General features: G+C 52.6%; 1 protein-coding gene across 4 annotated transcripts in view; it reads left to right on the plus strand.

The window, feature by feature from the left end:
* Window positions 1-14,154, plus strand: part of GLCE (glucuronic acid epimerase) — a 65,303-nt gene that overhangs the window by 39,859 nt on the left and 11,290 nt on the right. For all 4 annotated transcript variants that reach the window (XM_081171158.1, XM_081171157.1, XM_081171160.1 and 1 more), the window contains one exon: window positions 13,467-14,068. In XM_081171158.1, coding sequence (XP_081027284.1) covers window positions 13,480-14,068 — 589 coding nt within the window. In that variant the 5' untranslated portion in view covers window positions 13,467-13,479. The remainder of the gene's footprint in view (window positions 1-13,466; window positions 14,069-14,154) is intronic.

Below are 14,154 nucleotides of genomic sequence, written 5' to 3' on the forward strand. Positions count from 1 at the left end.
CCCTGCCTGCCTTCCCAGGGGCTTTTAAATCGCCCCGGACAGCGGAGAAGTCCTCCGCTGTCCCGGGGCGATTTTAAAATGCCGCCCGCCAGCATTTTAAGATCGCCCGGACAGCGGAGAAGTCCTCCGCTGTCCCGGGGTTTTTTAAAATGCTGGGGGTGGGAAGAAAAGCCCTTGTCCCCCCCCCAGCCTTCAGAAGAGGTCCGGGGACAGACTGTCCCCGGACCTGGTCTGAAGGCGGTTTCCCTAGGAACGCATTAATTGATTTTCAATGTAGTCCTATGGGAAACTGTGCATCGCAAGACGAAAAACTCGCAAGACGAAGAGACTTGCGGAACGAATTAATTTCGTCTTGCGAGGCACCACTGTACAGCAACCCCCGGGAAGCCAAAGATTTCCCACCCCTGGTGTAGACAGTTCTACTGAGCTAGCATTTCTTTATTGCATTTATATCCCAGCATTTCCTCCAAGGAGCTCAAGGGTGGTGTACAAGGTTCCCCCACTTCTCATTTAATCCCCACAACAACCCTGTGAGGTAGGTTGAGATAGCAGTGACCAACCTGAGAGCTTCGTGGCTAGGTGGGGATTTGAACCCTGATCTCCCAAGTCCTGGTGCAACACTCTAATCATGATGTTGCATTGGCTCTCTACGTGTGAAAACACGCACACACGGGAAAAGGACAGGGAGGGAAGAGGAAAAATGCAAACTCAGACACCAATTCTTAAACAGCTATTCTTACAATGACCAGCTGGCACAGTTCATGGGTAGGAGGTGCCTGATGGAGCTGGGCTTTCGGCAGAACTGATGGAAGGAGCCCTGCATTGTGGTGCTTCCACAATAACTTGGGAGCATTTCTGTGTGCTGGGGTAAAATGAGTCCCTTTCTGTACTCGGTTGTGGGTTTTTTTTTAAAAAAAGCATCAATGCATGTGCTAGTTGCTTGGCGAATCCCTTAATACTCAGGCTTGCTGAGAGCAGTGCAGATAGTGGGAGGATGAGGAAGGAAATGCTGCTTTGGACGGACCCTCCAAGTGCCAATCTCCCGTTCCTGGGGCTTATAAAAACACTGCTTCTGCATGTATCTCTCCTTTGCCAAGCCCCGGGCTTGGTGGCCTCTGTGTTCATTTCAGAGCCAGATTAGACTGGCCCAGATTCTTGAGAGTAAACAAGGGCCTTATCTAGGTGTAGCAGAAATCCCTGATCTTTGCATTTAAAGGCTGTTCCCCCCCCCCTCCTTGCATCCAAAAGAATATTGTGGTGAGGCGCCTGCAGAAACATGGACTCATTTGGCTGTTCATTTTGGAAACATGTTTTAATATCGCCCTTTATTTTAAGCCTTAAGAAGCTGCTCTGGTGTTTTGCACCACCTGAATTGCCTCCAGTGGATCACTGATAGGTAAATAAGGGGAATGGAATCTTTTTGCCCGGTCCATATAGCCCACTGTGATCTGTAGGGGAGCAGAAGAGCTTTATAAGGCAGGGAGCATCTAACATTCATTCTACTCACAGTAGGCCTATTGAGGTTAACAGACCTAAGTTAGGAGCGAGACCCCGTCAGCATGTAACACCTCTGCTCAGAGATCTGCACTGGTTACCTGTTTGCTACTGTCAGAGCTGCTTGAAGATCCTAGCTCACAGAGGATCACGCTAGCCAGCGATCATTAAGTAAAAGTCTTTATTGAATTACAGTTTCCATTCTCACGCTGCTGCGCGCAAACTCTACGTCTAGTAGCTAGATCGGCGAAGCTCCGTCTGAGTCTCCGCCCCGTGTGCACCAACTTAATATCCTCGCCTTGCTCCACCTTTTCCGCCTGACTGTCCTCCTCTGGGTCCCTCTACCCCCCGGGGCTTCTTCCTTCCGGGATTCTTCTGACGCTGACCCGGACCCTCCTGCCTCCTTGCGCCTGGCTTTAGGACCTGGTTCCCTTTCGGGGCTGCTTACTGCGCCGCCTTCCTCTGCATTTGAACTTGGCGCGCGCGCCCAACCTTCCACCTTCCTCTTAACCGTTTCTTCGCTCCCCGATGGAGGTGTGGCCACTCCTGACTCATGCCCTCCCTCCTGTGGTGAGCTGCCAGCGCTTCCCCCCTGGCTCCCTTCCTCTTCCCTGCTTCCTGGCGGTGACGCTGGTCCCGATTTCCAGCTGCTCCCCCCTGAGTCCCTTCTGGCTCTATCTTCCTGGGGTGCCCCCCTTGACTCCCCCCTTGCCCTGGCCACTGGTGCTCCTTTCTGTGAATCCTCTGATTCACTGGAAAGACTAGGAGATCTCGGGTCGTCGTCATCACTCATCTTTTCTTCTGCCTCCTCCCCTTCGCTCTCTGTTTCCTCCCTTGCCCGTGCCTCTGCTCCTAAACCCCTGACATCCATCCCCCCCTCGAAGCCCCCCATTCCCCCCTCCCCTCCTTCCGGTGCTAGAGCTGGGGGCTGCTGTTGCAAAGGGACGAACGTCGGATATCGGTCGCTTCCCGTGGCGGGCCTCCATCTGAAGTCTTCCGGTTCTTCCTCCCTGCTCTCGTCGACGACGGTCACCTCCGCTTCCATCTCTGTGCCGCCGTGCTCGAAACCAGGGTCGTCCCCGAAAATGTCCATGTCCGTCTCTCCCTCACTTCCTCCTGGCGGCGTTGCTCGTCCTGAGCATTCCAGCCACTTTCTGCGGAACTGCTCCTCTGGCCTATCGTCCCACCAATACGAGGGTTCTGAGGCGGATCCCGAGGGTGACCCCTCCGGGGAACGGACGTCTCGTGTCGGTTCCTCGTCCGAGTCGAACCCCCGGAACGTGCTGGCCGAAAGCGTGGGCGTGAAAAGCCAGTCGTCGAAAAAGTCTGCTGGCATAGGTCTATGTGGGAAGAGGGCATGAAACTCGTCTTTGAGCAGAGGTTCGTCTAAGGCGTAGCCCGGCACCCAGCTGTTCGCACTGGCCGGGGTGCCCTCCTTGGCGAGAAAGTATTCTACCCCCTCTTCCCCCCATCTGGAGTCCAAAATCTCCGTGACTTCGTTGATGCGCTCCTTCTGTGCCACTCCCGCGTGCCCTGTTCTGTCTCTGGCCGGACTCGGCGCCGTTCCGGGTTCCTGGAACCTGTGCGGTGCCTTGTAGGGAGTGAGCACCGATCTGTGGAATACCGGATGCATTCTGGAACCCTCCGGAAGTGCCAGTCTGAAAGCTACCGGGTTGACTTGCTCTTCGACTTGGTAGGGCCCCAGTTGCTTATGCCCTAGTTTCTTCTTGGCCAACGACCTGGCCGGCACTGCGTTGGCTGCTAACCAAACCCAGTCTCCCACGTGGAGCTCTTCTCCAACCCTTCTGTGCTTGTCTGCTTGTACCTTGTATGCGTGCTTGGCCAGCTCCAGGTGGCGCCTCAGCTGATCGTGGACTTCCTGCAGCTCCGACGCGAACGCATCTGCTGTCTGCGGCTCCCCCTCCCCCATTCTTTCCAGTCCCGGGAAGGTTCTGGGGTGCCTTCCGTTGTTGGCGAAGAACGGCGTGACCCCCGTGGACACGTGCTTCGTGTTGTTGTAGGCGAACTCGGCAAGCGGCAGGTAATCCACCCACGTCGCAGGCTGTTGATTTGCATAACATCTCAGGTACTGCTGCATGATGGCATTGACCCGCTCCGCTTGCCCGTTGGTCTGCGGGTGTCTCGCCGACGCCAGGTTGATCTTGACGTTCAGGAAGCCCATCAGCTTCTGCCAGAAATTCGAGATGAACTGCCGCCCCCGGTCGGACAGAATAGACCGTGGCAGACCGTGAACCTTGAACACGTGGTCTATGAACAGTTTGGCGGTTTGCTCCGCCGTGGCCACCTTAGCACACGGAATGAAATGGGCCATCTTGGAAAACAGGTCCACCACCACCAGCACTGCCGTCTTGCCCCTTGAGCTGGGCAGATCCGTGACAAAGTCCAGGGCCACCCTTTCCCAAGGTTCGACCGGAGTTTGCAGGGGTTCCAACAGTCCGGCCGGCGGTTTGTGCACTGGTTTGGCCCTCTGGCAGGTGTCACACCTCGCCACGTAGTCTGCGACCTCCCCTCTCATTCCAGGCCACCAGAAATCCCTGGCTACTAATTCCACCGTCTTCTCCTTGCCAAAGTGCCCGGCCGTGGGCGCGTCGTGCAGCTGCTGCAGCACCTTGGCTCGAAGTTCGTCTCCCGGCACGTAGATGGCCCCTTTACGGATGAGCAATCCATCTCTTAGCTGGAAACCGTCGGCCGCTGCCTTGCCCCTTTGCACCTCTGCCATCTTTGCTTGCGCGAAGGAGTCATCCTGCAACGCTCGTCGCACCGCCTCTAGGTCCACGGTCGCCGCGGCGCACGCCCACACTGTCGGTGCGAAGATGTGCATGGCGGCCGCTGGTGTTGCGTCCTCCAGATACTGTGGCTTACGGGAGAGAGCGTCTGCCATGATGTTGGTGTCCCCCGGGACATACTCTATTCGGAAGTCGAAGTTCGCAAAGAACTCAGCCCAACGTATCTGCCTCTGGTTCAGGAACTGTGCCGTGCGCCAGTGCTCTAGATTCTTGTGGTCCGTGCAAACCTGCACCGTGTGCTTGGCGCCGATCAGAAAGTGCCTCCACGCCTTGAACGCTGCGTGAATGGCCAGCAACTCCCTGTCCCATATGGTGTAGTTCTGCTCGGACTTGCTGAGCTTCCTGGAGTAAAACGCTCCCGGTCGCCACACCCCCTGCGGGTCTTTCTGCAGCAGGACCGCCCCCACGGCTCTGTCCGAAGCGTCTGTCTCCACCCTCATCGGCTTGCTGGGGTTGACATGAAGCAGCTGCTCTTCCGACGCGAAGAGACGCTTGAGTGCCTGAAAGGACTGCTCCGCCTGCTCTGTCCAAATGAACTTCTTTTTCTTGGAGCTAAGCGTGTCAGTGATGGCCGCCGTCTGCATCGCGAAGCCCTTGATAAACTTGCGATAGAAGTTCGCAAAGCCGACAAACCGTTGGACCTCCTTCCGGTTGCGCGGGCTCTTCCAATCCAACACCGCTCGCACCTTGGCGCTGTCCATGGCGAGCCCCTTGTCAGACAGCTTGTAGCCCAGAAAATCCACCTCCGTCACGTCAAATTGGCACTTCTCCAGCTTGGCGTAGAGCCTATGTTGCTTTAGCCTGCTCAGCACTTCCTTGACGTGTTTGTCATGCTCCTGCTGCGACTCCGAAAAGATCAGGATGTCATCTAAGAAACAGACGCACGTCTTGTAGAGAAGTCCCGCCAACACGTGATGCATAAATGCTTGAAAAACGTGGGAGCCATTTTGCAATCCAAAAGGCATAACTCTATATTCGTAGGTCCCCAGTGGCGTGAACATGGCTGTCTTCCACTCATCACCCTCCCGCATGCGAATGAGGTTGTACGCCCCCCGCAGGTCCAACTTGGTGAACACTCTGCCCTTCCGTACCTTTGCGAGGAGGTCGTCAATTCGGGGCATGGGGAAGTCCGATGGCCTAGTCACACTGTTCAAAATCCTGTAATCCACTACGAGTCTCTTTTGGGGCGTGTCCCGCTTCTTAACAAAGAATACGGGACTGCCCCCCACTGCCTTGGACTCCCGGATGAAGCCGCGCTGCAAATTATGATCAATGAACTCCTTGAGTTCTTGCAGTTCGTCCTCTGACATGGAATACAGTCTCCCTTTAGGCAGCGCCGCCCCCGGCAGCAGGTCAATTTTGCAGTCATATGGTCTGTGAGGGGGTAGCCTGTCTGCCTCCTTCTCGCAGAAAACTTCCAAAAATTCAGCGTACTTGTGGGGAATCGCTTGCAGCGTGCCTAGCAGCAGCTGTGACTCCTCTTCCTCTCCTTCCTGCCTGGGCACGATGCAGTGTTCAGCACAAAAGGAAGAGCCGAAGGTCAGCTGCCTCTGGTACCAAGCCATCGTTGGGCTGTGCTTGTCCAGCCAACTCATGCCCAATACAACGGGCGTGTCAGATAGTTGAGTGACGTTGAAGCTGATGATTTCTCTGTGATTCCCAAGTCGCATCACCATTGGTGGCGTCTGCTTCACCACTTGCCCCCCGAGCAGCTCCCTGCCATCCACCGTGACAACCTGCAGGGGCAGTGTGGCCGGCAGCAGCTGCACAGCGTGCCTGTCGACAAAGTCCTGCCCTATAAAGTCCGCATTGCTGCCTGAGTCAATGGTGATTGGCACGTCTATGGTGATTCCATTGGGCAGCTGGAGAGATGCTGTGAGCCTCACTACTGGTTTGGGCGGGAGGGGGTTCACGGGCTGTAAAATCTCTGGGGACTGCTTCACTAACACGTCTGGCTGGGCCCCAGTGCCTCTTCCTCCAGCCAGACTGCGTCGTTTCCCTGCTGTGGTCCTCCTTGCTGCGTTGCTGCAGTCACCATTGCTGAGGCTGCAGTGAGCTTGTGGGGCCTCTGGGGACACTCTTTTGCCATATGCCCTGGTTCCTCACAGACGTAACACTTCCTGTTCCCTCTAGGAGGCTTCGCTTTCACTGCTGCCGGTGCTAGGGCTCTGGTTGCTGACTGAGCCCTTGCACCTCCAACCTCCATAGGTTCGGCTCCTCCTCCTGGCGGAGGCGTGGATTGCGCCCGCGCTGCTTCTCTGGGAAGGAAGGAGGGGCCCCCGGCTGGTTCGCGCCCTCCACGCCCTTCGTCCTTGCTCCACGGACGTCCTTCCAGCCTCACCCCCACTGCCAGTGCCCTCTGAACGACCTCCTGGGTGGTTCGGGGTCTCTCCCCCCTCGCGATCTCATCTTTAATCGAGTTGTGCAGCCCCTCCCAAAAGAGGTCTCTTACAGGAGCCGAATCTCTGTCCCATTCCAGGGCACTGACCAAGGCGAAAAAGCGGGCATGATACTGCCTGACGCTGGCCCTCCCTTGTCTCAGCCCATGCACCTCCTTCCGTGCAAGATCCACGTCAATACTTGATAAAAAGCACCCATCCATCGCTTTAATAAAGGCATCCGCATTCTGGAGCGCCGGATCCTTATCTCTCCATAAATTGCGTAGCCATGCTTTCGCATCCCCATGCAGATGGGACATGATGAACCCCACTCTCTCTTGTTCATCTCTAAAGTCTTTATGCAGCAGTTGCAGTGCGCACAGTACGTCGGCTCTAAAGTTGGGATACTGTTGCAGGTTCCCATCGAAGTGAGAGACCAGCCCGCCTGTCCGTCTCGCCAACCCAATTCCCTCCTGCCGGGGTGTCTGCTTTGTCAGCACGTCTAACCTGACCTGGAGATCCCTGCAGGCGGCAGCTGCCTCCTCCTCTCTCTTCCTGGATGCGAGAACCTCGGCGTTCAGTTGTGCCACTGCTTTCCTGAGGTCCTCTATCTGCTGCTCAGCCGTCATGTCGTCTGCCGTTCGTGAGCTCGCTAGTAGGCACCTGTTTCTCTCCCCTCCTCGAGGCTGTAGATGCCCACAATGGTGAGACGGAGCTTACTGTCAGAGCTGCTTGAAGATCCTAGCTCACAGAGGATCACGCTAGCCAGCGATCATTAAGTAAAAGTCTTTATTGAATTACAGTTTCCATTCTCACGCTGCTGCGCGCAAACTCTACGTCTAGTAGCTAGATCGGCGAAGCTCCGTCTGAGTCTCCGCCCCGTGTGCACCAACTTAATATCCTCGCCTTGCTCCACCTTTTCCGCCTGACTGTCCTCCTCTGGGTCCCTCTACCCCCCGGGGCTTCTTCCTTCCGGGATTCTTCTGACGCTGACCCGGACCCTCCTGCCTCCTTGCGCCTGGCTTTAGGACCTGGTTCCCTTTCGGGGCTGCTTACTGCGCCGCCTTCCTCTGCATTTGAACTTGGCGCGCGCGCCCAACCTTCCACCTTCCTCTTAACCGTTTCTTCGCTCCCCGATGGAGGTGTGGCCACTCCTGACTCATGCCCTCCCTCCTGTGGTGAGCTGCCAGCGCTTCCCCCCTGGCTCCCTTCCTCTTCCCTGCTTCCTGGCGGTGACGCTGGTCCCGATTTCCAGCTGCTCCCCCCTGAGTCCCTTCTGGCTCTATCTTCCTGGGGTGCCCCCCTTGACTCCCCCCTTGCCCTGGCCACTGGTGCTCCTTTCTGTGAATCCTCTGATTCACTGGAAAGACTAGGAGATCTCGGGTCGTCGTCATCACTCATCTTTTCTTCTGCCTCCTCCCCTTCGCTCTCTGTTTCCTCCCTTGCCCGTGCCTCTGCTCCTAAACCCCTGACAGCTACCCAGCCATGTTCAGGGTGTTACTATTAGTATACAAAGTCCTTAACTTGGAGCCAAGATCTCCTTACCCCAGATAGGCTCACTTGACCACTCTGATATGGGGAACTGTCACTGTTCCGGGTACCTCATAATATTGGTTCCGCATTTGTAAGAAACCAATTTTGTTATTGTGACAGCTCAAAGACCTTGGAACTCCCTGCTTGTTGACATCAAGTGTCTTCATTGCACTCTTTCAGGAAAAACAAGTCTGCAAGTTGATTTTGCAAATGGAGGCTCTGGTTCGGCTATAACCAGGCACATCGCCCAAAGGCGAGTATCTCTATTTCTAAGTTAATTTCTGGTAAATTCAGCATAAAAATCCCCAGAACCCTTGCACCGCTTTTGCTGACCAAACACCTTTGCCTACGATTCTGGCATGGCTGTGACGCACACACAACCCGGTGATGAACTCATAAATTCAGCTCCCTCGCTCTCTGTCTCTGATATATGCTAAGGAGGGCAATTGCCTCCTTCTTTGAAGTGCTAATGTAATTCTGACAGTGGCCACACATTGTACAAGCTGTTCACCATCTCATTTGCCATTAAGGATGCAGGTGAATGAGCCTTTAAAAAGAAAGGGAAAAAGCAGGGTGAATTGTCACCAGCGTGGGATGGTGGCAATAAGCCTGGCGATGTTGGATCTGGAACTAGATGAGAGCAGAAAGCCAGCTGCAACAGTGAAACACAGAGGTGTGGTAGGGGCTCCTCTCCCTCCCTGTGTCCTGTGCCCCCTGCGTTGTAGCAGCCTTGTACCTGCAGAATGTTGGTCCATTGACTAGTGTCTCCTACTCTGAAGGGCAGCACCTGTCCTGCATTTCAGACAGGAAGTCTTTCCCAGCTGCACCTTGAGATGATGGAACTGAACCTGGGGACCTTGTGTATGCAGCTACCCAGTGATGACCCTTCCTGCCAAAGGAGTCCTAGTTCTCCTCCTCCTTGTTGTTCATTTATATAGCACCCTCCATGCACATTACTCTGTACACAATTAGAATAAGGCATTCTATCCTAAAGGGCATGCAGTCTGCATAAGAACCTAAGATGAGCCTGCTGGATCAGGCCAATGGCCCATCTAGGCCAGCATCCTGTTCTCGCAGGGGCCTCAATGGGAAGTCTGCAAGCCCTCTCCCCTCCTGCGGTTTCCAGCGACTGGCGTTCAAAAGCATTTATGGCTCCAACTGTGGAGGCAGAATGTAGCCATCAATAGCCCCCTCTTCCATTTGTATAACCCTCTTTTAAAGCCATCTAGCTTGGTGGCCATCACTGCCTCCTGTGGGAGTGAGTTCCATAGGTTAGCTACGTGCTGTGTGAAGCTGGGCTTTCTTGTTTATCTGTCTCGAACAGGGGTCAGCAACCTTTTTCAGCCATGGGCCGGTCCACTGTCCCTCAGACCATGTGGTGGGCCAGACTATTTTTAATTTTTTTTTTTAGATAAAAATGAATGAAGTCCTATGCCCCACAAATAACCCAGAGGTGCATTTTAAATAAAAGGACACATTCTACTCATGTAAAAACACCAGGCAGGCCCCACAAATAACCCAGAGATGCATTTTAAATAAAAGGACACATTCTACTCATGTAAAAACACCAGGCAGGCCCCACAAATAACCCAGAGATGCATTTTAAATAAAAGGACACATTCTACTCATGTAAAAACACCAGGCAGGCCCCACAAATAACCCAGAGATGCATTTTAAATAAAAGGACACATTCTACTCATGTAAAAACATGCTGATTCCCGGACCGTCCGTGAGCCGGATTGAGAAGGCGGTTGGGCCGCATCCAGCCCCTGGGCCTTAGGTTGCCTACCCCTGGTCTCAAACCTTCCAACATTCAGCTTCAGTGGATGGGTCCACCGAGTTCTATGTCTAAAACAGTTGATCTTGAGTTCCAGGGAAATGCACTGGCCACAGAACCGTAGAGATGGAAGGGACCATGAGGGTCATCTAGCCCAACCCCCTGCAATGCATAAATCTTTTCCCCCAACGTGGGGCTCAAACCCACAGCCCTGAGATTAAGAGTCTTATGCTTTATCGACTGAGCTAACCATGCTGTCAATGCATTCTGAGTTTTTTTTCCTTCTTGATTAAAGGCTGCTGATGCCTGGAACGTATTAGGATAGCCTTGCCTGGCTGATGGGAATTATAGTCCAAAACATATGGAGGGTGCCAGTTTGGGGAAGCCTGCTCAGAATCCTTCCAGGCTCCTCCAGGAAACCTAGAAGTCATATTTCTTACTCCTTGAGTGTCTGAATTTTTTTTTTATAGGTGAGCATACAGTCACATGAATGTGGAAGCACATCCATTGCCCTTATATATTATAAATTAAAAGAGATGACTCTGAAAGTGCTATTCTGATGCCTGTCTCTCTGAGTGCTTTTCCTGTTCCTTCAGTTTTTCATCTGTGTTTACACTGCAAGGGTCTTAACTTATTTAGGGGTGGAGCGAAGCCAGTGGAGAAACAGTGGGCTGTTTGTTGCCTGCGTGTAGCTGTTTCCTGCAAACAGAATAGTTAAAGAGGATCTGTTCTTCCTTCTCCTCCCTTGAGCGCCACACCACACACCTCCAAACAAGAAGATTTCTCATCTCTCAACGGCAGCCATCACAGCTGGATGCTGGAAAACAAACAAAATCCCTGAAGCCCGGGCCTCTAAGTGGGATAAGTAACAAAAACAACAACCCAAGCAGTCTTCAATATTTTAAAAGCAAGCCCTAGGAAAGAAAGAGCAGGGTGGGAGACAGAGTGAGAGGGAGAACAGGCCAGCTCTAAAGGAGAAATCATGAGGGAATCAACTTAGGGAAGCTTTGTCAAAGTTTTTTCTGCTTCCCATCTTGCTTTTTTTTATCTTCTCGTGTGAGCAACAAGGTTATAGAGAATTGCACTCAAGGCAAGATGTGTAGGCACATAACGATACATAGAAATCTGGCAGTGTTATCTCCCATAATGTAGCTCATGTAACTAAATTCAAAATGTGTTTTATATTTTCTTTTCCTTCTCTGGAGGTGGGATGAGAGACAGCAGCAAATTTTTGAGTGTTTTTAATTTTGCAGAAAATGTTTTTATTCTTGTTGGTATTTCCGTAAGAGTGAAATTGGTGTTTTTTTTTGTTTAAAGAATTAGATATACCCTGTATTCTTCAACAATATGGGACGTTTTCCTTGTTAAGTGTGAAACGGCCGGGTGGGAGCCAACACAGTGTGGAATTGTGAAATGAATGAAGGGTAAACCAAGGTCCCATCAACTTGAGACTGGCGAGATGTTACCTCTCTGATGGGGGCAGGTATATATCCACTGATGTCATAGCCCGAACTTCTCTTCCTTTGAGGTGAAAGGATAGCATGTAGATGGTTGCTTTCATCACTTTCTGTCTTGGGTAGCAGGTGGTATCAAATCCGCCTCAGTGTCCTAGCTGGGACAGTGTAGACTAGTGGTTAGAACCCAAAGTGGGTGGTACTGCCCCCTGGCCCTGGCAGGCAATGGGTTTAGGGGGCAGTAAGACGCAAGGGGATGGCAGTGGGGCTCTGGAGGTGTATATGACTATCAGGCTTTGTAAAGCCGGTATCACTGGAACCAGTTCATCAGTTTTGTTGAATTGATTATACTAAGCAATTTTAATTGGGTTTTGAATAAATGTGCAATTAACTCTTACTATTTTGAATCTGATTGTTACTGTCTTCCAAGGGAGCTGTGCAAACTGCTCTTATAAATAATGCCTTTTACGGGGGAAGGGAGGGGGCACTATGGAACCAAGAAGGCAGTGGCCTGAAAACGTTTGCGAACCTCTGCCCTTGTTGGACTAGGAACTGGAAGACCAGGGTTCAAATCTCTGCATAGCCATGAAGCTATGACCTTGGGCCAAGCAAACCATCTCAGCCTAAAACCTATCTCGCAGGGTTGTTGTGAGCATAAAATAGGGAGAATAATCTATCAACTGTTTTGGGGGGGCAGGGGTGTGAGGTGGGATATAAATGTAATAGATAAAGCTCAGATTAGCAAGCAAGCACGTGTAGGGCACACTGTTAGTGTGGTGAGCAAGATCCCAGCATAGAGGGCCGCTAGTCTAAGACCCACTGTGTGTTTGAAATGGGTCGGGTATTTCTTGCTGTGCTTTAGCAATGTGTGGACCAGCCCTAGCTTGGAAGATTTCCGCAAGAGGTCAAGAGCCTCTGATGAGAGTTTATCTTGCCCCTTCTATGTGCTCTGGATATCATCTTGCTCTGTGTGGGAATGGAAGCAACTCTGGGTCTTTCCAGGACAGCTGTGAGGCAGACACACACACACACACACACACACACACACACACACACACACACACAGCAAATTATGCAATGGTTAGCTTGCCTGAAGCAGTGCATTTTCTTGCAACACCTCCTTCGTCACCCTTTCCAAAATAGCTTGCCAAGTTGCGTCCCAAGTACATATTTTATAGCTTGTGTTGAGTTGAAGATGTCCAATTGAACCTTAAGTACCTATTTAAGTCACTGAGACAGGCCAAATAAAGGGTCAAGTGGGGAGATGTAGTTGTCGGCACGGCAGAGCTCAAACGGGGCTCCGTCCAAGGGGCTTTGGTTCCTTTCCCAATTCAAGGCCACCAGCACAAGAGTCCCTCTTGACCTGCCCAGCACCCTTGGTGTGAATTGGCAAAAGCGCAAGCCAGCTAAGTTCCACCCCTCCCCCCCAGATGACTGTGAAAACTCAAGGCTGGAGAAACTATTTTCATTGCGGGAATGGCATTAAGGACAATGGCGTTTCTGTCTAAGCAGCCTTCTCGTTTGCCAAAGAGAGGGAGCTTTTCTGGGCATGCTAGCGTTTGGTTCAGCCGGTTACGGTGTGTATCGGTGCTTTTCAAATTCCCTGTGCTTGAGGTACCTTTTCTGCCTTGATGCACCTGCCATCTTTGTTAGCCATGGAACATCTGTGCATTTTTCTTCCAGGTGTCCAGTTCCCCACTGGCAAGTCCTCCGAATGTAGGGTTGCCATATTTCAAAAAGTAAAATTCCTGACACTCACAAAGTTGTTGAAAACACCAAAATTGTTGAACTTTTGTGGGAAATCTAACCCCAAAATAGTAGGTTTTAAGCTGTTTCCGCTGCTTTTTCCATCATGTTGCCATACACCCGGGTTTCCCCTGACATTTTGCTGGTTCGACAAAATTCCCCCCAACGCCATTTTTAAACCCCAAAACCAGGACATGTCAGGAGTTATGCGTCAGGAACACTGAACACAGGCAAGCCTATCGGAATGAAACCTCTGGCCCTTCTTTGTTTGTTTCAGGTATGGTGTGAATATGCGCTGCTTGGCGACCCGGGTCAACTATAAGACTTTGATCGTCCTCTGCGTTCTGTTCACCCTGGTCACGGTCCTGCTGTGGAATAGATGCTCCAGCAACAGGGCAGCCCCACCCTTCCTGCGTAGCCCTAGCAGTGCCTTCCGAGCGGACGGACTGGAGAAGCGAGTGGCCGCTTCGGAGAGCAACAAGGATGTGAACGGCCCGGCCAAGCAGCAGCAGCAGCAGAGCGAAGAGGCCTCCCCGCAAGAGCAGCAGAAGGCGCCCCCTGTGGTCGGGGGCTTCCACGGGAACAAGGCGCTGGGGCTGAAATACGAGGAGATCGACTGCCTGATCAACGATGAGCACACCATCAAAGGCAGGAGGGAAGGGAACGAGGTCTTCCTGCCCTTCTCCTGGGTGGAGAAGTACTTTGAGGTCTACGGGAAGGTCGCCCAGTACGATGGGTATGACAGGTTCGAGTTCTCCCACAGCTACTCCAAAGTGTACGCGCAGAGGGCGCCTTACCACCCGGATGGCGTCTTCATGTCTTTTGAGGGCTACAATGTGGAGGTCCGGGACAGAGTGAAGTGCATCAGTGGCGTCGAAGGTGGGTCTTTCCTTGCTCTTCTTTGCAGGGGAGGAAGGGGAGCTTGTAGCCCTATAGATACTGTTGTTAGACTGCAATTTCCATCA

The sequence above is a fragment of the Podarcis bocagei genome, assembly GCF_964188305.1.
Source record: "Podarcis bocagei genome assembly, chromosome: 14".
Lineage (NCBI taxonomy): Eukaryota > Metazoa > Chordata > Lepidosauria > Squamata > Lacertidae > Podarcis > Podarcis bocagei.